Raw genomic sequence first — 25,568 nt, 5'->3', positions numbered from 1 at the left:
ACACCAAATCCTGCTAAACAAACTAAACCAATATCACCTATCAAATTCTACTCTTACCTGGTTCCCAAGCTGCTTAACTGACAGGTACCAAGCTGTGAAATAGGAAAATTCTCTCTCTTCTCGGCTGCCCATAACTATAGGAGTCCCACAGGGTTTTGTCTTAGGACCACTACTATTCACAGTCTTCACAAATGATCTCCATACCTCCACACAGCATGCATCTATAATTCAGTATGCAGATGACACTACCTTAATCTGTGCTGCACAAAACATTCCCACCCTCCTGCAAACAACTCAACTAGCATTCTCTGACGTTGAAAACTACCTTACCAAAGCCCAACTTATCCTCAATCCAAAAAAAACTCAGCTTATGATTATAACCAGTTCTAACAAAAACACTGATAACAGTCAATTCACTATCTACTCCACAACTGCTACTCCAATCGCTCCAGTGGCACAGGCTAAGCTATTGGGAATAACCATAGACTCCCACCTAAAATTTGATAGTCATCTCAACTTAACTATTAAAAAAGTACATGCCAAACTGGGATCACTCTACCGTATCAAACCATTTCTTACCAACAACACAAGATCAGCCATTGCTCGCTCCCAACTTCTATCCACCCTACTCTATGCATCTCCCATTCTGACTAATCTCAACAAAACTGAACTAAGCAAAATGGAAGCCTGCTATAACAGAATTGCCCGCTTTGCTGCAAATTGCTCATATAGAACTCATCACTGTACTGCTTTGAGACAGATCCACTGGCTTGAACTGCCCAACCTCCTAACTTACAATCAGCTCTGCCTCTATCATTCTATCTATTACCTCCCCAATAAGTGTCCTTTCCTCAAAAACCTAGTACAACATCACTCAGCCAAAAGGCCTCTTAGATCATCAAGCAAACTACTACTAGAAGTCACCAACAGCTACAATAGCTTTGGAGATGTGCTATATAGTAGTTCATTGGCTAAGAAATGGAACTCTGCCCCTCTAGCATTCAAAACACATCATCCAAAGCCTCCTTTAAAGACCTCATCAGGCAACATCTCAAGCAAAGTTGGCAGTGCCATGATTGCTCCCCAGGCTAGTGAAAGTGGATAAGGTATACATACTAAATCTAGAGTACTTGATAATAGTTTTCAATCTTACTCACAAACACTGGCTAATCTACAATGTATGTACTGTACCTGTGTACTATGTATGTATTCTACCTATGTTCCAAATTTCAGCTGTACACCACAAATCTATTAATTACCTTTATTTTTAAATTAATATTTTTTTTGTTTGTTCTCTCCACTGTAACTGTTGATGTGCTGCATACCTCTGTAAAAACATGTCTTTTGTAATTGTGTGTATACTGATCATGTCTAACTAAATGTATCTGTAATTTTTCTTTGTGGAGCTTTTCTCCCCGGGCCTCTGCTGAAAAGGGGCCTTTTCGGCTCAGTCAGACACCCCCGGTTAACAAATGTAAAATAAAATAAAATAAATAAGTACTTCCTCTGATCCATAACCAGATGTCGTGGATAGTGAAGTTAAATGCCCCTAGGAAGCCTTGGTAGTAATACAGCTCCAGGTGATGATGGAATTCCAGCTAAATTGCTTAAAATCCTGCAACATTTTCTGCTGCTGTGTTACTCATAATTTACCAGCAAATTTGGCAAATATAACACTAGCCATTGTATTGGAAAAGGTCAATTTATAGACAGACACTAAAAGGAGTGTTAAAATTGTTGAGTAGTTGCATTTATTTTTCATGCTGAAAAGGAAATGCTGATGTTAGACAAGGTAGGACTCCAGCAATATACGGACTGAGAATTTCCAGATGTGAAAACTATTTTTTGAAAGGACCGTGGCACCAGAGATCAAATAGCCAGCATTTGCTGGAAAACAGAAAAAAAAGGAAGGGAATTAAGTATTTATTTCTGTTGTATTGGCTACTGTAAAGTCTTTGTGTAGACCAAATTAAAAAGTGGTAAGTCCTTACAGAAATAGGGCTATTGGGTCACCTTATTTGTTTCATGAATAATCTAGAAGCAGCAGTTAGAACTGAATATGAAATAAATTACTGTTTTATGATTGGGTTGGGAGGGTGACCTAATGGTTAAGGTGTTTGCCTTACAAACACAAGGTGGAGGGTTTGAGTCTCACAACTGATAATTGGCTAGGCTTAAAATGGCTCGTAGTTAGCTTAGTACTAATCTATGAACCTATGAGAAAGGAGTGTCACAAGGCAGTGTGTTGGATTTACATGTGTATTCATATTTACATGCTTATTTATATATCATGTGAAATGTTGGGTTACATGAATCACATGTTTTTATTAAAATTGCCTGTAAAATATTAGCAATCTCAGATATGCCTATAATACCTCTCTGATGGCTGAAACTGAGGAAGAGTTGAAAATCCTTTTGCAGAAGGTGAAAGCAGAAAGCACAAAAACTGGTTTATTGCGCAATTTAAAATAAAATATCCTAGGATCGTAGGAGGTTGCTAGATTAATGGACCTAGAGCCTATTTAAGCTTAACCATTCATGCCACAATTTTTCCAATTATCAATGATAGGGTTAGATGATAAGATTGTATCATTCTAAACCTATGCTCCCCATACAAGCACACACACCAGCACTGTTAGTAGCCATTCATGTACAGACTTTGAATGACTCACTCACAGACTGTACCACTGCTCAAGCACACACACACACACACACACACACACACACACACACACACACACACACACACACACACACTGAGACACTCACTAAAAATGAGCTGCATACACTCTTATTCACATCCATGCAAAGCATGAGTTGTCTCCATCAGCTACCTATAGAGGGTTTAGCAGCTTTTATTCACCCTATAAAGATTCCCACCACTGGAAAACATAGGGGTGCACCAAAGGCCCAATTATCACATTTGGAACTCAGCCACATCTATCACTTTAGGTTTAGGTGTCTATGAACTTCACACTGCCAATTAATATAACTGGGCAGTGTGCCAAGAAAGTCAATTATATAGCACCTTCCACAGAGTAGCACACTCACATATGGTACTCTGAACTTCGCTGTCTAGAATGCTTCATAATAATTCTGTGCACTAGGGTTGGGGTTTCAGTGAATCAGAATAATATTGTGAAGTATGCAAGACAGCTTACACTTATCTTGCATTCTTTGCAACCATGAATCCTTGTCCATGTGTCTGTACTGCACAATTACATAGGCATAACATTTTAGACATAATAGTAATAATTTAATAAAGAGTTTTCTGTCATAAAGTTGCAATATAAAATTACCATGACCAGATACAACTCTGACAGTAAAACTAGTGTATATGTCAAAGTCTGGGAAATGTTTTCCTGTTTCTCATTTTTTCAAACTCACATTGTTTTAGGTATGTTATAAATCATGTTAGGTATGTTTTCAAAACACAACTTTTGAAAACAACTCTATGTATGCAAACACTTTCCTGGCATCAAAGACTTTTGAAAGTGACAAACTGTACTGCTCTAGGCTCAGTGAGTTAAGCGGTACTGACACAGTGGTCTTCAGTAGGCATCCTCTAGTTGTTGACCAATGTTTGCATAAGTTAATTTGTGGTATCTGTTAAGTGAACTTGCAGTGTTAAAAAGTTAAGAACTTTGCATATTACATTAGGAGTTACAGTGAAAGTCAGAATATGGACTGCATATCCTGCATACAGAACATAATGCATTATACAAATTAGCAATATGTAGCCATGTTTGGGGTATACATTAGCAACATGTAGCCATGTTTGGGCTCTGGCTGTGCTAGCACTTGTACTTTGCTTGAAGATGGGTCACTCAAGCTTCACCCTCATGGACAAATCTTACCAAGTGTGAGTAAATCCCTGATGACATTCAGACAGACATGATGCATTGCTGTAAATATCAGTAAAGGTCTGCTTTTATAGGCTGCAAGATGATGTCAATGTTAAGACAGAGATAGCAGTCGAGGGAAATGTCAGGGAGCGGAAACACGGCAGGACAGAAATGGAAAAACAGGATGACTGAGGGACAATTTGTAACATCAGTACTATGGTGGTTGAACAGAAAGAGGTGGGATTTTAAACTGAGGTCCCATCTGCCTATGATGGTGGTATCTCAGGTGGAGGTAAAAGATCCCATGGCACTTATTGAAATGAACAGGGGAATTTCCATGATAGCAAAATTTTCCCTATTCAGTATGATTGCCACTTTGGTTCTGCCCTGAGAACAAGCCAGTGCCCTAGTGGGAAAAATCCAGTCAAGAAAAAATAAATAAACAAATCTTCCATTAAGATGTCCCAGGCTCTGTTTTTGCACTCACCACCACCTACTGCAGAAAAAAATGGCACCAAATAGACAAAGTAACAACAACAGTGCAGAATTCTGACTAAATCTTACCAGAATTATAAAAAGAGACTATTTTATTACTGGCTGGACTCAATGGCTTCATATCAACCATCAGCACAGAAATATGTGATATGTCACAGGCAGTGTTGTGTTGGGATTAAAAGTATAAGTTTTTTGAATACATAATAAAATCCAGGGATTAGGAAATGTTTCTGTAAAAGTTGAGGATGAACACATTGGACAGCAAAACAGAATAAATATTATTTCCCCCACAAAACAAGCCCGAAGGCTTCCCTACCAAACCCCAATCAGCCTATTTATTCCATGGGTAAGAGCCAAGTATGCCCTGGGCTAGACAACATCCCTACGGCCCAGTCATTCTTCACCAGGTAGTCCAGTCAGCCCATTCATTCCCCATCAGCAAGAGGTCTGCTTCAGGGCATTGGGCACCTTTCTGGTTCAGTAAAGCAATCTACCAAAACCTTAGTGGACCCTCCCACTCCTTTGTGGTAAATCTTCATGTTCTAGTACTGCTGCCTACCACAAGAAGTGTGCCTCTGCAAACTCCCTTGGCTACGTGTAACTGCACATTGTCAGCATGTGCTAATGAGTTCATGGTCCTTAGGTGAAATACCTAGAATTCCAACTAGGTGTCAGCCAATTGCTGAGACAGAGCCACCCCCCTACCTTAGGATGTGTGAGCTGACAGCCAGGTGCTGAGACAGAGCCATTCCCCCTACCCTAGGAAGTGTGAGCTGGCAGCCAGGTGCTGAGACAGAGCCATCCCCCTACCCTAGGATGTGTGAGCTGGCAGCCAGGTGCTGAGACAGAGCCATCCCCGTACCCTAGGAGGTGTGAGCTGGCAGCCAGGTGCTGAGACAGAGCCATCCCCCTACCATAGGATGTGTGAGCTGGCAGCCAGTTGCTAAGACAGAGCCATCCCCCTATTCTAGGAGGTGTGAGCTGGCAGCCAGGTGCTGAGACAGAGCTAACTCCCTACCCCAAGATGTGTGAGCTGGCAGCCAGGTGCTGAAACAGAGCCACCACCCCCACCCCAGGATGTGTGAGCTGGCAGCCAGGTGCTGAGACAGAGCCAACACCCCTACACCCCAGGATGTGTGAGCTGGCAGCCAGGTGCTGAGACAGAGCTAACTCCCTACCCCAGGATGTGTGAGCTGACAGCCAGGTGCTGAGACAGAGCCACCCCCCCACCCCAGGATGTGTGTGCTGGCATCCAGGTGCTGAGACAGAGCCACCCCCCACCCCAGGATGTGTGAGCTGGCAGCCAGGTGCTGAGACAGAGCCAACACCCCCCACCCCAGGATGTGTGAGCTGGCAGCCAGGTGCTGAGACAGAGCTAACTCCCTACCCCAGGATATGTGAGCTGACAGCCAGGTGCTGAGACAGAGCCACCCCCTACCCCAGGATGTGTGAGTGACTAATCAAGCTATCATCTCCTGGGACCTAGTCAGGGATTTATCCCTCTATGCCACTAAATAAAAACTGATGAAAAAATGAAGACATAAAACATCACTTATGAAAAAATAACTCTATAAATATTTGATTGATGAGAATGGATAGGCTATTATAACTTTTTTTTTCCAAAACTTCTAAACTGAAATCTTTAGACCCTTGCAACAAGCATCCACTTACATAATGGAAAAAGCAAACAGCTCTCTTTTACAAATGACCAAACCCAGCGGCCTTACCTCATCCTGACATTATTACATTTCTTAGCTTCACCAAGAATTATACGGGCTAAGGTCAAACTGCAACTGATTTCATGAGGCCTAATAAAGATTCATTTAGTGGGGAGATCCTTCTTATTCAGTAAGACTAGAAAGGGGTAGGGCACAAACCCATTTGCAGCAAACATGTAGGAGACCATTAAAATTAAACTGAGATATCATATGAGATTTCAAGTTTTTTATCAAGAACAGTAGCAAACACTTAGTGTGAATAAGGTGTAACAAAAATGCAAAATATTAATGTGTTAGTTATTCAAGTGAATGTATCATTTTTATTAACTGCCATCGCAATGCAGAATATTCCTAATTTCTGCATTTAACATTAATGTTAATTTAATGGTTAGTAACAATGAACATTTATAACTATTCAATGAATAGACTCAAAAGCTCCTCATTTAAATATGTAGATTGTTTTCTCTTTGTAGAATGTTATAATGGCATCAAAGGGAAGTTTTTTTTGTCCTGGCTTCTGCACAAGAGCAACACATAGTTCAACAAAACAATATATAAACAAATAAGAACTACTATTAAAATTATGAACCAGTAGTATCCCTTGATGACTATTAATGAATATATATACAATTAATATGATGAATGCCAGTAAGTGTTTACATATACTTTGCTACAAACACCACCTGCAGAATAGTAATGGGGCTACGGTTTTATGCAGTTTGTTCATCAGGCTGATCAGCTTATTAGGTGAGTGAAGCCTGCGTGACATGGATTTATTCTAATGAAGCTAAACACTGCTATTGCAGTTTGCTTTGTCCAGCAGACAGATATGGGATAATGGTGACTTACTATGAAAATAGTAGCGACTTACTATGTTGATAAGAGTGACTTACTGTGGGGATAATAGTGACTTACTGTGACTGACTATAGGTTCATAGGTGTGTACTAGGCTAATGACCCTAGAGCCTTTACAAGCCTAGCCCATAGGATTACCCTGGCATCATGCCACCTGATTTTAGTTCCTAGTGCCTCTGTCGAGTAGCGTCACTGGAGTGATCCCCGGGGTGAATTTTCTGTTTCCCATCCATTCATCAAGATTTCTCTTGAAGAGGGCCAGTGAGGTGCTCTGTTTGACATGTATGGGAGTGTGTTCAATAGCATGGCCAGTCTCTGAGTTATGAACCTGTCCCTCCAGCATGTTCTGTTGATTGTGGTAATGATGTTGAGGTCTCTGGAGCATGTGGTGCACAGGGATTGCGATTTCTTTAGATGTAGCATTTCTAACAGAGCTAGGTCAGATATGGATCTGTAAGTCAAGCAGAGATTGCCTCTAAGTAGGCAATATGAGACAGAGATGGGGATAACAGTGACTTACTATGGGGATAATAGTGACAGTATGGAGATAAGAGTGACTTACTGTGGGGATAACAGTGACATACTATGGAGATAATAGTGACTTACTATGGAGATAATAGTGACTTACTGTGGGGATAACAGTGACATACTATGGAGATAATAGTGACTTACTGTGGGGATAACAGTGACATACTATGGAGATAATAGTGACTTACTGTGGAGATAATAGTGACTTACTGTGGGGATAACAGTGACATACTATGGAGATAATAGTGACTTACTATGGAGATAATAGTGACTTACTGTGGGGATAACAGTGACATACTATGGAGATAATAGTGATTTACTGTGGAGATAATAGTGACTTACTGTGGGGATAACAGTGACATACTATGGAGATAATAGTGACTTACTATGGAGATAAGAGTGACTTACTGTGGGGATAATGGTGACAGAATAAGTTGCTTTATTTTGAGGATGACATAGTGCCATGATGGCATACTGCTTTCTTGAGGGATTTAGAGTGGTGATTGTGGTATCATTTCAATCAAACAAATGACAGGTGCGTAATACTGATAGGAGGACTGTGAAATGTACATTATATCAGAAGAACAAATGGACTAGGATTATATGTTAAGATATTGTCTGCTCATATACCCTTTTATGATGTGAATTAGGGATATGAAAGTAAGACCAGAAACAGCCATTAAGCAAATAGTGATGGAAAGATAACTAGGGGATTGGAATGAGGAAGGTTTAGGCCCAAGTCAACATACTTTAGTATATTTCAAAGTATATAGAGTGTAGAAAAATTTCACAAAATTGCTTATGAGTAAGTCATATACTGAACTGTAGGTACCCAAGATGCAGATAAATAACTCAAACATTTATTGGCAATTTTGCAAGCTAACAATCTATCCCTTGGGGATGAATGATATTTCTGGCAAGAGGTAAAGCATACAGCCTAAGGTAGAATTTGTGTTTCCAACCCTGATGAAAAAAAAAAAGAAGAAGAATGGGACCAGACAACACCACATTAATATCACTACATGGACAGGGAGATGGTAGGGCATAAGAAATAAATCCAAATCAATCAGACATCCCAGCTCACCCCGGGCACACTTTGACCCCAGCTGTCAGTGTGCTCCGAGCCTTCCATTGTAGGAATGAATGAGTCAAATAATAAAGAAAGGCAAAGCAAAGGGCTTGATGGCCTGGCATGAGGGGGGAACTAAAATAAATACATAAATATATAATACAGTAAATAAATGAATAAATAAATGTAAATGTATTTATTCTCCCTGCAAATGTACTTTACTAACTTTATCAATAGAGGAGAGCTGTATTAGTGAATTACAATTAATGAATTGCTTAATAGCAGTGAGTGGGCAGTCAGAAGCTTATACCAAAAACATAACATGACTATATATTGTGTACATGGAACATTTGGTACCACCAAATTTTGTACATGTATGTAATGCACTAGCTGTAAGTATAGGTACCAGACAAGGAGATATGGTAACATGACTATATATCGTGTACGTGGAACATTCAGTATCACCAAATGTTGTACGTGTATGTAATGCACTAGCTGTAAGTAAAGGTACCAGATAAGGAGATATGGTAACATGACTATATATTGTGTATGTGGAACATTCGGTACCACCAAATGCTGTACGTGTGTGTAATTAACTAGCTGTGAGCGAAGGTACCAGACAAGGAGATATGGTAACATGACTATACATTGTGTACGTGGAACATTCAGTACCACTAAATGTTGTATGTGTGTGTAATGCACTAGCTGTAAGCGAAGGCACCAGACCAGGAGATATGGTTAATAGATATACTTGGTCCAGGCCTTGAAATTGGACTGCTCTTGTTGTGTTCCTTTTCAATGAATACCAGAATCGATTGTACAGCTGAAAAATGTCTCTTGATCAGGTAAACAAACAAAATATAAAAAACTGTATGTATCACAGAGGATTATGAGCAGGTCACATATTGTAACTCTTTCATTATGATTCCGAAACATGAATCTTGCCATCCCTGTTGAGAACGCATAATATGTAGTTACGATCCACTGACCTGCTCATAATTCTTTGTAGTGCATGGAGATTTATCTTTCCAGGTACTAGAAATTACACAAAGGGAAGTTAAAAAAAATGATGCGTTGTGCCAGCTTTGAAAGTTGGTAAAACAGTGGGTGACTTGTGGACTTCCTTACATATTCCCTGTATAATGGTAGTAGTTGTACCCAAAAGTAGTTTGTGTGCTTTAGCTGACAGCAGGCTGAAATGGCAGTTGAAACAAAGACGTTTTTTGTCCTACTGCTACTGATTACTGGTCAGCGTGGTCTAATTTTAGTACAGACCCGACCTTAACAGCCTCTAGGGGGTGATTAACAATGGCTTAGCACCCCTCTAAGCATTGTTAAAGTCAGGTCTCGTGCTGTAGCAGCTCTGAATCTGGATGTAATTTGACTATTTTTTCAGCATAATCACAGCAGTCCATGCAGTATTATCATTTTCAGTTTTCTCTCTGTCAAAAACAGTTTGCAGGAACTTAAACACTACATGCATCTGATTGTTGGGGAAGTGATATACTGTTTCAGTATAGTTTATAAAAAACTAAAGAAACACTGACAGCCACACAAACTAAATAAAAATAACAAACAGGTAAGGCAGAGCCAAGTAAGATGCTAAACTGTATTTTATTAAGCGCTTTTTGTTTGCTGTATAAACGTAAACTTTTTCAGATAAAATACAAAAAATGTAGAATACCTTATTTAAAGATAAAAATCAGAAGTCATGTGACAAACAACTCCAATCATAAGCCACTAATTACTTGAGAAACTCCCTCTCTTAGGGACAAGTTGCATACAATTTTCCAGGCATAAATGAAACTTGCTCTATAAGTTGTATTTTGAAGCTAAAGAGCTTACAAAGATGAGGGTAGTTTATTAAATATTATTAAATGTTATTAAATATAATCAAGTATATAATTTTATTTTATATTATTTTGGAAGTTTTATTCCCAGTTACTTTTATTATCAGATTGAATATGTTGTATATATGTTATTGTGAAATATCTATATGCTGATTTTTATTAGAAAATTGTTAGTGCTAATAAGTTCTGTAGGAGCTATATTTATTAGAATGTATCAATGTGTATCAAGTTACCGTGACAACTTGTCCGTAAGAGAGGGAATTTCTTAAGTAATTAGTAGCTTATGATTGGAGTTGTTTGTCACATGACTTCTGGTTTTTAATCTTTAAATAAGACATTTTACATTTTTTGTATTGCGGTGGTGGTGCTGCGGTGGATATATGCATAAATGGGCGTACCTTTGTTGAAGGTTGTGCGTCAGGGCTGGCAACTCAGCACGTAAAAATCTACTGCCAATCATTAGCAGACCAGAGTTCCGCTGTGGCGACCCCTAACTGGGAATAGCTGAAAGACTCAACAACAACAAAATTTTTTGTATTTTATCTGAAGAAGTTTACATTTATACAGCAAATGAAAAGCGCTTAATTAATTTATTCAAAGATGGCCGCCATTCTATAAGCACTGCAGTACTTCAGCTCTCCAAAGACCAGAGACAAAAATCAACCCTGCGGATGTACATTTGGAGTTAATCAACTAATTGACAGCAATTAATAAACTACTAGAAGTCAGCGATCTTATCGAGGAAAAAAAGTTGAAAAAAAATACTTGGTGACAACAGGATTGGAACTGATTGCTTGGTTGATTCTGAACAGAGCACCAAACAAAAGACTGAACTACCTCATTACTGAAACTTTTACTTGGCAATTATCTCTATCTGCAGCATTTCAAAATGTCAAAAGAAGATAAAAATATGGACACTACAACTACTAAAACTAAACTGTCAGCATTACAGTCTCCAGAGAAGGAATCCATATTTAAGAGACAGAACACATTTAAACAGCAAGAGACTGCAAAAACAGGGGCATCAACAAAATCTGATCAACAGGTTACGATGGAAGAAATTAAGTCTGCATTATTACCTATACAAGATGCCTTAAAAGACCTAACATCCCAAACACAAACATTTAGTGAGACATGTAATCGAATTCTAACAAGAATGGAGAAAGCGGAAACCAGAATAGCAGCAAATGAAGACAATATAACATTGCTCACTAAAAGATCTGAATCACATGAGGCTGATATTCAAACGATGCAAAACAAAATTCTGGACCTGGAAACAAGATCAAGACGCAACAACATAATCATCAGAGGGATCCCAGAATCAATCCAATATAATGATCTGACCACTTCTATCATACAAATATTTGAAACATTACTTAAGGACTCTGTGGTTGTTCAGCAAATTGCCATCGAAAGAGCACATAGAGCTTACAGGGATTCCCAAGCTTCAAATATACCAAGACCTGTGTATGTCAAAATACTAAACTTCCAGGATGTGAATAAAATACTTCTAACCATAAAAAAATCTGGTGGATCTATAATGTGGCAAAGTTATAAAGTTTCTATAACACAGGATTTACCAACACAAATAAGGCAGTCTAGACAAATGCTGGCTCCATACTGTAAGTTTCTAATTGACAAAAATATTAGATTTCAAATGAAATATCCTAACAGTTTAATTTTTATTCTTGATGGCATTAAATACACTGTAAATACAAAAAAAGAAGCCAGACCTACCTTTTTGAAGCTTTTTAAGGCTTTGCCACCATCTGAAAATTGAACAGTCCATCCTGGCTTCTTCCTGCATTAGAGTGAATGGAAGACTTCATTTACGAGGATCCGAGGCTTCAAAATCCTTTGTGTGTTCTTCTTTCTTCAGTAGGCCTGGTAATTCTCCGTTTTATCTTTTAATCTCGTCTTCCTAGCTGAAACACAAAGATTCCACAAAGTTTTATGGCTCCAACGAGCGCTTCTGACCCACGAGGCAACAGGAAACAAGGTAAAGGAAGCAGGGGGACCGTTTTGAGCGTGGTGCAGCTGAGAGGTCCGTTCGAAGAATTGGTTCCCCCGTCGCGAGCGCGAAGATTTGAAAAATGAACTGCCTGGACTGCTGCAACTGCTGGGAAGAAAGAAGAGCTGCTGTGAATCGAAAATTAAGCTTTTTGGGACTTATTTGATGCTAAAATTACTGTAAGACGATCAATGAGGTAAAGTGTGTCAGGTAAAGATAAAAATGTATGGTTTGGCTGTTGCAGTATAAGATTCTATGGTTTAGTGGTAAATCCAGGTAATGCAGTCTATTTTTTGTTATTTTTTTTCCTTTTCATGCTTGTCTTCTAATTTACTGTGTTCTGTCTAGTGAATAAATAAGTATCTTTTAATTTTGATCAGTTTAGAAAAAAAAAATAGCATAATCAGCAAACAGAAGTAGTAAATGTGTATTATAGGTGATGTTTAACTGTAATGATCTATAAAAATTAAAATGCAATATTGTAGGATTGTTTTGAAGATAAATAGCTGACCTAAATAATGGCTTGTTTTAAACAAATGTATAACAACTGTGTGCTTATTAGGTGAACTGTTAGTTAAAAGGTTTTAGAACAAGTAATTACAATGCTAATATATTATTGCTGAATTTAAAGTTTGATAAAAGTGAATTATTTGACATGTCAGGTACAATTAGTTTACATGAATATTGGGGAAATGTACAGAGCTGTAGTTACTTGAGTGCGGTGTTTAGTAGGGAATGTCTGGGTTAGGCTTTGTAGACGTAGATATAGTTGGTGTAGGTTTTTTGCATGATATTTTATTGTTAGTTAATAGAATTAGTAGATTAGCTATGTGGGGAATTTTATCCAATGTGAAAAACCTATGTTCATCCTGGTCCGGAGGAATAGTGGATAGGCACTGGGTAGGGATGGGATGGCAGTTTTTCTTCCAAAAATTTCACGAAATACCAACACTTGTCAATTTAAGGTGGAAAACAAAAAATAGATACCATTATTCATTATTTCATAGTTTAGAATGTGGATAATAGATTCCTGGAACGTTGAAGGACTCCAGAACATGAAAAAAAGAAAGCTGTTTCTGCATCTGTTTTTTAAATCAACAGCAGGTTTTATTCTATTACAAGAAACACATTTGACTAATGACCAGTGGGAAACAATGAAGGACAAGAAATGGATTAGGAAGGTTGTAATGGCGGAAGGGACTACGAATAGTGCTGGGGTGGCAATTATAATCAAGAATCATTTTCAAGGAGAAATTTTGGAGGACAAAATAGACAAAGAAGGCAGATGGTGTTTGGTGGTTCTCAAATCTGAAAGTTTGGATAAGCCGATAGTACTTATATGTGTTTATGCCCCCAATGTGAACCAACATTATTTTATAGCTTCAATTTACTCTATTCTACAGTCATATAACAATTGTTACATAGTGATGGGGGGGGATTGGAATACATACCAAGATTCTAAAATTGATAAGTTGGGAGCTTCTACAGCTTTTAATAAGCAGGCAATGGTAGCATTGAAAGAACTGAGAACGGATTTCAAACTGTATGACCCTTTTAAACACAAACACATACAAGCAAAGGCAGAAAACTTTACTTTCTATTCTAGCTGCCATAAAATGTGGTCGAGAATTGATTTTTTTTTAATTCCAAAAGTGTTCATTTCACTTGACCCTAGGGTTTCTAATCAAGCTAGACAGTTCTCAGACCATTCTAAGATAACTTTAACTTTAAATACCGATATTTTGAAAACTAAAAATCACTGTGGATATAATTGGTCCTTAAACCCATACCTATTGACCAAAGAAGATATAGTACAGGAAGTTAAGGAGATACTTAAACAATTAGTATACAATATTCCCCGTAATGAACATCCATTAGATATAGAATGGGCCACAACTAAAACTTTGTTAAGAGGATTATTTATTCAGAAAGCCACATATTATAAAAAACTGCAAAATAAAGAACAACTGGATTTGGAAACCAAAATACAATTATTGGACCAGGAGCTGATGAGGAACTACACTGAACAAACAGAAAATGAGTTGTTAAGATGTCAGAAAGAGCTGTTTCTTATACACAACAGAAAATTGACACTGTATGAACAAAGAAGTTTAGTTAAATATGCAAATCACATTCAAACTCCCTCGAAAGCATTAGCCCGTATTATTAATCAGACGAAATCGACACGATTAATTACTGAAATAAATCATAACAATACGTTATATACTGATAAGTCAGATATCATGAAGATTTTTGAATCAATTTTTAATCAGATATATGGTGAGCAACAAACTCACGTGCATGATAAAGAGAGAAAAGAGTTCTTACAGAAAATAAATTTTCCCAATATTGACAAGGATTCTCATGGAGAATTAACTGCATTGATTACAGTCGAGGAAGTTTTAGAGGCAATTAAGAAATTAAAGCCCCATAAAGCCCCAGGACCAGATGGTATGACCTCCGAATTTTATAAATCTTTTAGTGGGATTCTGAGCACCGTACTTTCACAGACTTTTAATTATATCATTTTGAATGGCAGCAATGATCTTCATTTTAATGCTTCAAGAACAATTCTGATATTGAAAGAGAATAGTGATCCCAAAAATCCAGACAATTACAGGCCCATATCACTGTTGAATATTGATATGAAAATCATGACATCTATTCTAGCTAGTAGATTAAAAAAAATAATAAATTTGATAATATCAGAAGAACAGGCGGGGTTTATAGATGGGAGACAGACTACAGACAATACATTAACTCTTCACACATTAACATCTTATGCGAAGTATAAAAATATGAACATATATGCTTTAATAATTGATGCTCAAAAAGCATTCGATAGAGTTAATTTGGCATATTTATTTAAAATATTATCATATTTCAATATACCTTAGGTCTTTATTTCTACGTTACGAAACTTATACAAGAATGCATACACTAGTTTATCTATAAGTCATGAATGCTCCAAAAGGATTCAAATTAAAAATGGAACTCGACAGGGTTGTCCATTATCTCCCATACTGTTCAATCTGTATTTGGAACCTTTATTTCTTCATATGAAACAAAATGTTTTTTATAACTTTCCTGTACTTCTTGGGATAAAGGTTAGGATGGCCGCTTTTGCAGACGATCTAAATATATACAGTACCACACCGGTGTCAGATACGGAAAAAATACTAACAGCAATACAAACCTTTGAAAGAATTTCTAATTACAAACTAAATTTTAAAAAAAACAAAATATTCCCTCTAAAGACACCTACACCTTTTTCAATGCTACCATTGATAGGATGAGTAAGGACAGAAGAAAGAATAAAATATTTGAGGATTGACTTCTCAACTGAAAATAGAGAATTTTTTATCAACAATATTAAGGCAACTGGAGACCGAATAACAATGGATTTGAAAAGATGGAGTAAGTTGAAGCTACCGATGATGGCAAGAGCAGCGATAATAAAAATGAACGTTCTCCCCAGAATGCTTTATATTTTTAGAGAAGCACAACTTAAAATCACAAAATCTTTTTTTAAGCAGTTTCAGATAGGATTGGGGAAATTTCTGTGGGAACCCAGAAAAACGAGAATATCTTATGAGAAACTGATGGCTCCTAAAACTAGGGGGGGGGGGGGTTGGATTTACCGGATTTTGAGATGTATTATACAGTGATTCAGGCCAATAGGATTTTAAGGGTGTCTTACTTGGACAGGGAAAATAGAAAATGGATACCCAAATGGGTACTGCTAAATTATAAACATATAAAAGGAACGGGAATTAATGTTAAAGCCGTACCATTTTTGAATATAAGAACATTGAGTAAATATGAGTTAATGGAGCATATCAAGATATGGGCAATGGCGACACAAACTTTGTTTGCCTCATTGAACCTATTAAAATATATGATGATGTTTCAACCGTTTCATGGGAATCCTAATATGACTATTGGTAATCAACTGATAGACTTAAAGAAATTTCCATTTATTAAGGATTTAACTGTAAGTGATTTATACCCCTTCTTAGGAGTAGCGGTACAAGATATCTTAAAAGAGATGAATCTTCCCATTTCTTATTTAATTATAATGAGGCAGATAAAAGATCTGGCCATAAATTATTTTAACAGTTCTGAAATTAAAAAAGAGGAACTAGTTATTTCGCGTCATCTGTGGGAAGCATTGCAACAAGACAGAAAATACATATCCTCAGCGTATAAAATGGTAAAAGAGAGAAAATATAATAATCATATTCTGTTATCGAAATACTGGAGAGAGAAATTGCCATCCCTAGATGATAGTAAAATAGTAGAGGCGTTTAACTTAACATTGAAATCCGTATCACTTCAAAAACTGGTCTTTACTCAATTGATGATATTTAACAATGCGTATTATACCCATCTAACACTTCATAAATTTGATTCAAAAAAGTCACCTAAATGTCCACAGTGTTTAGATCAGACAGCAGACCTGTTACACATGTTCTGGAGTTGCAAGTGCATTTATAAATTATGGAACTCATTAAAGTTGCAGCTACAAAAAATGGGTTACCAAAACTCAACACTCACCTGGGAATTTTTGATTTTACATATTCCACCGGAGAATTTGGACAAAACAAAAAAGATTGTAATTATGAATATTAGTTTACTAATGAAATTATATATAGCCACAAATTGGTTGAACCCAGCACAGACATCGTGGCAAAATTTCAGGCTGTTAGCGATCAAGCATATATTAGCGCACAAATTGTTAATTAGAAATAATAAGAAAAGTATAAACAGTATAAAAATTTGGGAACAAATCTTTAATATTATTTTGGCTTAGCGGTTCCTATCCACTTTCCTTTAGGACATTCTGTATGTGTACTAACACATTCTTGGATTAGATAGAAAATGTAGAAATAATACAGATTATTGGCTTGAGTTGGTTCATAATTGTCTATAGTAGATGCTTTTATGTTTATTTTTTTTTTTATTGTCCTGTACTTGATTAATATGATATTTATTCTTAATGTATAATGTGGAAATTCAAAATGGAACTAAACATTGGAAGCAGTATTGTACATAATGTAAATAGTGTGTGAAATGTATAATGGTTTTGAAAAACAATAAAAATGATTATTGAAAAAAAAGAAAAGCGCTTAATTAAATACAGTTTAGCATCTTACTCTGCTCTGCCTTTCCTGTTTGTTATTTTTATTCAGTATAGTTTATGTCTGACCCTCTGCTGGCTGACACAGCTGCATTACTTAGCAGTAATGTGCTGGTTACAACAAGTATACTGTCCTGAGTAACTTGTGTAGAGTTACGCACAGTGGTGTAAAAATTCCTTAGAGGCATATTTAACCAGAGCTTAAATGTCCATATAAAACTGTTAAACTACAATCGCATATCTTACTTAGCAGTCACTTGCACAACTCTTATTACCCTAAAAGTCAGAAAAGCGCTTAATTAAATACAGTTTAGCATCTTACTCTGCTCTGCCTTTCCTGTTTGTTATTTTTATTCAGTATAGTTTATGTCTGACCCTCTGCTGGCTGACACAGCTGCATTACTTAGCAGTAATGTGCTGGTTACAACAAGTATACTGTCCTGAGTAACTTGTGTAGAGTTACGCACAGTGGTGTAAAAATTCCTTAGAGGCATATTTAACCAGAGCTTAAATGTCCATATAAAACTGTTAAACTACAATCGCATATCTTACTTAGCAGTCACTTGCACAACTCTTATTACCCTAAAAGTCAGAAAAGTGCTTAATAAAATACAGTTTAGCATCTTACTCGGCTCTGCCTTTCCTGTTTGCTATTTTTATTCAGTATAGTTTATGTCTGACCCTCTGCTGGCTGACACAGCTGCATTACTTAGCAGTAATGTGCTGGTTACAACAAGTATACTGTCCTGAGTGACTTGTGTAGAGTTACGCACAGTGTTGTAAAAATTCCTTTTGAGGCATATTTAACCAGAGCTTAAATGCCCATATAAAACTGTTAAACTACAATCACATATCTTGCTTAGCAGTCACTTGCACAACTCTTATTACCCTAAAAGTCACAAAATGTAAAAACAATGACTTTCAGCCTTGACCTTTAATTTCAAGTTGCTGTTTTCCTGTCTGCCTGAAAAGGGCAGAGTGCATATCATGGGGATTGAGCAGATGCAGAAGAAGAACTTGGTAGAGCAGCACAAGTTCTAGCCATAAAATAAAACCCTGAGTACAACTTTAAAGTACTCCATATAAAAAGAGTAAGCACTAGATTTAAGTACTCCATATCAAAACTGTATGTACAAGGTTTAAGTATTCCATTTAAAAATTGTAAGTACAGGGTTTAAGTATCCCATATAAAATCTTAGTAAAACATTAGACCCGGAAGTAGTCAAATATAGTAGTAGGTTTACGTCACTGTGAGGAATATCTGACTCTTTTGTACAGCTACTAGGCTTCTAGTTATAGTTTAAAAGAAAGTCTGAAAAATAAAAGTGAATTAAAAATATAGAGAGCTGTCTACTCACCAGACAGAGTCATGCTGAACTGCACTGCAGTATAAAATCACCCACTGTATTTATGTTTATATTGTTTTGTAAATCATATAGGAGATAAGATCTTTGGATATGCATGTACCCACAAATACAACTTACTGGTCAAATAATTATACTTCTTAATTTCTCCAAAATTCATTTCATTACTGTATGACTGCACCATACAATCTGTTACTGATTTTTATTATATTTATTTAATTCTTTTCATTACTGTATGACTGCACCATACAATCTGTTACTGATTTTTATTATATTTATTTAATTCTTTTCATACTCTCCATGACTTTAGAATTGTCAGCAACTTTGACAATAATTATCTTTATCAAGGAAAAATTATCTAGTGGTTTGAAAACATCTTAGCATATTCAAAAATGTTTATTACATGAAATTGTTAAATAATAGTTTGTAAAAGAAATCTAGTTTGTAAAAGAAATCTTTTGACCATTGCATTTGTCCATTCTTACTAACCAGAGGTATTTTAACATTCTTGTAATACAATTACTGGAGTTTATGTAGCATTTTGTCTTTGCTAAAAAATATTCACACTGTATTTAATTGTCATTTTTTGTGTGTTTGCGCTGATTTTCTTGGGTTTAGTTGTTTAAAAACTGACATGTCTGTCAGCCCTATAAAGTGCAGTATTTATTTTTTATTGCATTAGGTTAATTTTACTATGTTCTATGAATTTGTAGAACATAATCCTCCAATTCCTTCAAAAATACACTAAAATGTTTTCATCTTTTCCACTTTTCTTGAAAAATATTAACTGCTATTTTTTTTGTTCCTTTCCCCTTCTGTTTCCCTTTGTCCAGGTTTGCTGTATGTTGGCTTCAGTGCTTGCATGTTTGGTCTATATAGCTTCATGCCGGTGGTCATCAAAAGAACTAGTGCTACTTCTGTCAACCTTTCACTGTTAACAGCTGACCTGTATAGCCTTTTCTGTGGATTGTTCCTCTTCCATTACCAGGTAGGTGGGATGAGTTTGTTTGAGAGCAGACAGTCGCACATATTCCTTCCCAGTAATAAAATATCAAAACACCTGCAACATTTTAGATATTAGACTTTCAAATCTTTACACTCAGTCAAAACAGAGTAGGATCAGATTCACTTTGTTGCATTATTACAAAGATGTAATGAGTTATAATTTAATTTGTTGTATTGTTATAAAGGTGAAATGTATTGAGGCCATGTAGTGACATATTACTCTAAGAAAGTGCATGAGTCAGTGAAAAAAGCTGGGCTGGTTGGTAGGAAGGAGAGGTGCAAAAAATTAGAGATGGATTGTAAACAATCAGAGGAGGTGGGGAAGCCAAGAGTTGGCCATTTTGGAGTAAAAAGAAGACTTTATTGTATCGAGTACTATACCAGAAGCATGTTGCAGACAGTCCCCTAAAACTGTCCATGTCTAAATGGTGGTCAGTGCTATTGGCCCTCTCCCATACGCTTACATAATTAAAGCACTTCAGCCTGGTAACAAAGCAGAGTTAGTCTTGGTGTTTGCCTGACCTAACCTCCTCCTTATTCTCCCAATCATCTGTCAGCAGTCAATCCTTATTCTCCCAATCATCTGTCAGCAGTCAATCCTTATTCTCCCAATCATCTGTCAGAAATCAATCCTTATTCTCCCAATCTGTCATAAGTCAATCCTTATTCTCTCAATCATCTGTCAGCATTCAGTGTCCTCTCTCTGACTTTCAGCCAATTAGCAATGTATGTTTGCTGCTTCTCCCCTTTTGAAACACATTTTTGTGATCGGTGTCCCTGCTCCTACTACCATGTGACTTGTCAGGGACTGCCTTCCATATCTCACCTTCCACTTACCTTATCACATATATGAGTAGTATGACATCTTTTCTTTCTTCCTGGCATAAGTCAGAGTACCACCTACACCCCTGACCCTCACCATGGTGACTCTGGCAGACCCCAACACCCAAACCATTTCTGATAGTGATTTGAATACCCAGTGCAAAACTGATCTTTTCCATCTCACATGCTGGTGTACAGTTCACTCTTTACCTTGTTCTTATCTGAATTATGAAAACACCAATTAACTGCAGTGTTTTTCTTAACAACCGTAACTCAGTAATGTAGTGACAGTTGACTAGTTAATCATAACTTGCTATTTAGTCCCCATTATGTTATTCTGGCAAGGCCCCTTTGAACCTCTTCAGATGCTATTCAACTGTCAGCATAGCAGACCCATGTTCCTCCACTCTGATATCCATTCATTATGAATCCAGTCTTCTGTCTTCTTCTGTCCTCTTCTTATTGTCTCTTTTAAAGTAGAACTACAGACAGCCTTTCAGCAACAGTATACTTATTCCTGCTTTAATTATCGGTCACTGAATATCTTCAATAATACCTGTTGCATAGTAGATCTGCATATAGCATTTCAGTTCCCCATATGACCCAGCTAAAGTGTGTTCATTTAGCATTTCAGCACTTGTTGGAGCTGGCAGGAGAGAGAAAGGAGTGACAATCCTCTTCCTGCTTACCTTTATCGGGGTGAATGGGGAAGATAAGCTTAATATGCTGGTAGTTGGCAGAAGGCTCCTTCTCCAGTTCCCAGTGGCACTGGGACTTAGAAATAGATGCTGGATTTGGTGTGTGGGTGGTAATAGAAGACATTGCCAACTCAAAAGTAGAGAGAGGATGCTCCCTTAACCATTCTTCATAGCTCATATGGCCTGCTTAGGTGATGTCAGCAAATAAGCAGGTAGGGCCAAAACCTGTCATGCTAAGCTTAGGCAGATGGCAGCAGCAGCTTCCCAGGCTTGCTCACTACCCATGGAAGACTTCTCTATGCCAGAGTGGGGATCCAGAAGGCCTGGCCTGTACAGGTTAAACAAATGGTCAAATCTATTTAAAAACCTGCTTATGGATCGGGGGGGGGGGGTTGATTTAAGGGGGAGCCATACTGGAGAACAGTAGCCTGTGAAAATGCAATGTCCAGGGAAGCACAAGTATGCCAGCAATGAACTGTAACAACAGCTTCTCCAGGCAAGGCAGCAACCAAACAAATTAGAATGTGCTCCCTTGTCAGGGCCTACCTATCTATCTATATTTGTCTATATCTACCTATTTGTAAATAAATCTATATAGATAGATGGATATTTCTTTCTCTATCTTTATATATATATATATATATATATATATATATATATATATGTATGTATATATCTATATATATATCTATGTATATATATATATATATATATATATATATATTTATGTGTGTGTGTGTGTGTGTGTGTGTGTGCGTGCACCTGCTAATCTAAACAGCTTAAGATCAACAGTAAAAACATCTAAACTGAAAAATGTCTAAAATGAAAAACATTGACAAAACTGAAGTTATACGAGGAGATAGTTTATGCCCTTTCACCACTGTTAAATCACCTTTGAGTTGATATATGTAAATAGCAGGTGGTGTGGGGGGTGCAGGGGTCCTTGTACCCCTGCAAAACATTGAAAAATGTGGTACAATTTTTGTCATTTTTTTCAGTGGTTTTCTATGTGGTTAAATTATGTCACATTTTTCAATGTTTTTGCAGGGGGTGAAAGCCCCCACTATGCCCCCAAACTGTCTGCTAATTATGTATACCAGCTCCAAGGCCACACAACAGTGGGTAAAGGGCATTGACCCTCCCCTAGTATAATTTAAATTTTGTCAACGTTTTTCAATTTAGATATTTTTGCATTTAGATATTTTTGTATCAAACTTTTTACTGTTGGTGTTGTGATGTTTATATAATTTCAGGTCCACACACATACACACACACACACACACACATATATATATATATATATATATATATATATATATATATATATATGTGTGTATATCTGTATTTTGGGAAATAGCATCCTTCCCCCTGTATAATTGCCCTAAATTGCACCAAATAACAAGGTGTTGAGTCAGTTCATCAAAATATGCCTATCATACATATTTCTGTTTGAAAATTGAACATCAAAAAAACAGAATCACTGAGTTAGGACATCCCATTTAACTTGCCTTTAGGTAGGGAGATAGCTGCTACAGCCACTGCTTGGGTGGTACAACACCACACCATGGTACTAAATATAATTAAATTCAAAGCTACAGCATCTCAGAGAAAGTAAATGTTTTCTGACACATTTGCAACAGACCTTGCCACTTTCAGCAAATTCACTATGACATTCATTGTAGTTATTGTCTGACACTTATCTCTGTTTGTAGTCCTGTCAGCTGAAATTAGGAAAACTAAAATATATTTCTCACACTGAGACTCTGAAGAGGATTATTCAGGAGTAGCTGTTTGTGGAACGTTAGGAACAAGGTTTACAGTTCTCCACTGTAAAATCAATTAAATCTAATAGTAATAAAGCCTTGAGAATAAATATGACATTTACAAGAACCATATAAGTATCATTTGCAGTTTTTATGTGTTACTGATGCTTGTCTGTGGCACACATGTCCACATTTAGAAGTGACTGAAGCAAGTCACAGCAGTTATATTATTAGATGATAGGAGTCATGAAGAGGTAATTACTGTCTCAGTTGACTCCTGGCCACTTGCTCAATGAATATCCTGTATAAAAAAAGAAATAATTAAAAGCAATGAATATAAAAAAAGAAAAAAAAATCTGAGTATTATACACACTGTATTTAAAAGTTGCAGTACATCTGAATTCTGGATGATCTGGAAGATTGTTTTAGCTAAGCTGCCTCCTGACTCTTCCACAAAAGTGACCATGGGATTCATTGACAGTAAATTTGTAAGTTGTAGCAGTGTCTGTCACAGACATAGATATGTGAGATGTCACTGTTTTATTTTTCTATCAACTTTTCCATTTGTGTTAGTACATATGTTTTAAGCACAAGCACACACACACACACACACACACACACACACACACACACACACACACACACACACACAAACACACACACAAACACACACACACACACACACACACACAAAACCAAATGTTATTTATCTGAGTATATCCGACTTGATGAGGACAGATTTTTCTGAATTCATATTGTTTTGTACTGCACTACAAAACTGGATAGATTGCAGGAATTAGGACTTCATTTCTAAAGTCACTTTGTGACTGTCCAGAGGCTGAAGCACCAAAATACAGTAGACAGTGGTGGGTGCAGTTGCCATATGGTTGCTAAGGGACCTATAGCCTAAAGTGTTATTTTTTTCCTGATTGTTGACCAGATTAGTCCAACTAGTGCAGTGTCCTCTTACCAGAAGGGCTGGAGGTTATATTCATACCCACTAGGGGAAATTTAGTATGGGCACAGGGGAACTGTTTGGCACGGACAAATGACTGGTGCCAAAGCCATGGCCTAAAACTCAATGCCAAAAAAGACATTATAATGCCCTTTGGGAAACTGTCAAACCAAGTTAATTACTCTATTGATAAAATGCCCCTAAGAGTTGACCCAGTAGTAAGGGATCTGGGAATATATGTGATGTTCTTCGTGTTTCACTGTTGCAGCCATCACATTTGGGTTATCTGTGTGCAGGTAGCCCTCAGCCGGCCTGAATACCAGAGTCTTTGGATTTCTGCGTCAGATGCTTTCACTTCTTCCTTGACATCAGGTCATCAGGGGTATAAAACATGCAGCCGACGCCATTACATCAGCCTTTCTTGCCATGCAGTGCCCGAAGCAGAAGCAGTTCACAAGTGCCGGTCGGCCAACTCCTGAAATTTTTGTTTTCGAGTTTCAGACCCAAAGTCTTCAAAAAAGCTAAGTACCCCATTGGGGATCCTGTTTCTTGCTCTAACTGATGTCAGTAAAAGTTAACAATTGTCTTACCCGTGGAAAGCAAATACCTCATAGAGATTTTCATTCTTACTGCATCCCTTGTTTAGGCCCAGACCACGACGTCCCTCGTTGTCAGTTTTGTGCCTTGTTCAATGCCCGAACTATTCGTCATCGGGCTATTTTTGCAGCTAATTACTTTCATACTTGTTCTGTGTACTCCAAAATGGCTTTGTCAAGCCATCTGACTACCGATATTCTGAAAAAACATAAGGATAAAGACAGAGACAGACCGCATCAATCCAAAACTGCTGATGATGCTTCCGTTAAGCTAGTCGCCAGTCCGCCAGTACTCAGTGAGGCGCTTTCACAGCCCCTGATACCCGCTACTTCTGATTCCCAGGCCTCTACTGAGACCCATTTGGAGTCCAGAATGCTGCGAGATGTTTCTTCGACTGATGAACCTGTGGATGTCTCCACCTTGAATGGGTCCGAAGCCACTGTGCAGGCACTGGCTTCTGAGGGTGTATTCAGGCCTACAGACATTCATATTAAACTGACGCCATCATTTTCATCCAGGCCAAAACTCGCACCAGGCCTAGAAAACCAATGACCAAACCACAGGCTCAGGTCCATATGCCTAAAAAAACAAATGCTTAGAATGGCTGAAGACCTTATTACCTTAATTAGGGGAAGCCAGCCTTCCCCTCTAAGAGACCTAGAACTGATTTTCTTTCTGATTCTTCTGATCAGGAATCTGATATTTCTGTTCCTTCTGATTACCAGGATTGGCCCTCATCTACTTTTGAGGATTCTGATGCAGAGGATTCCATTCCCTCTGCTTCCCCTCCAGAGGATTTTTCTTTTGGTGAAACCTTGCACACTGTTAGGGAGCATTTCCGCTGGGAAAGCCA

General features: G+C 37.4%; 1 protein-coding gene across 1 annotated transcript in view; it reads left to right on the top strand.

The window, feature by feature from the left end:
* Positions 1-25,568, top strand: part of SLC35F1 (solute carrier family 35 member F1) — a 1,996,989-nt gene that overhangs the window by 1,750,560 nt on the left and 220,861 nt on the right. The window contains exon 7 of the mRNA XM_044074280.1: positions 19,709-19,863. Coding sequence (XP_043930215.1) covers positions 19,709-19,863 — 155 coding nt within the window. The remainder of the gene's footprint in view (positions 1-19,708; positions 19,864-25,568) is intronic.

This window comes from Protopterus annectens, chromosome 1.part1 (assembly GCF_019279795.1).
Source record: "Protopterus annectens isolate FY-2018-M chromosome 1.part1, PAN1.0, whole genome shotgun sequence".
Taxonomy (NCBI): domain Eukaryota; kingdom Metazoa; phylum Chordata; order Ceratodontiformes; family Protopteridae; genus Protopterus; species Protopterus annectens.
The sequence above is the reverse complement of the archived record's forward strand: the minus strand, read 5'-3'. Positions and strand labels throughout refer to the sequence as shown.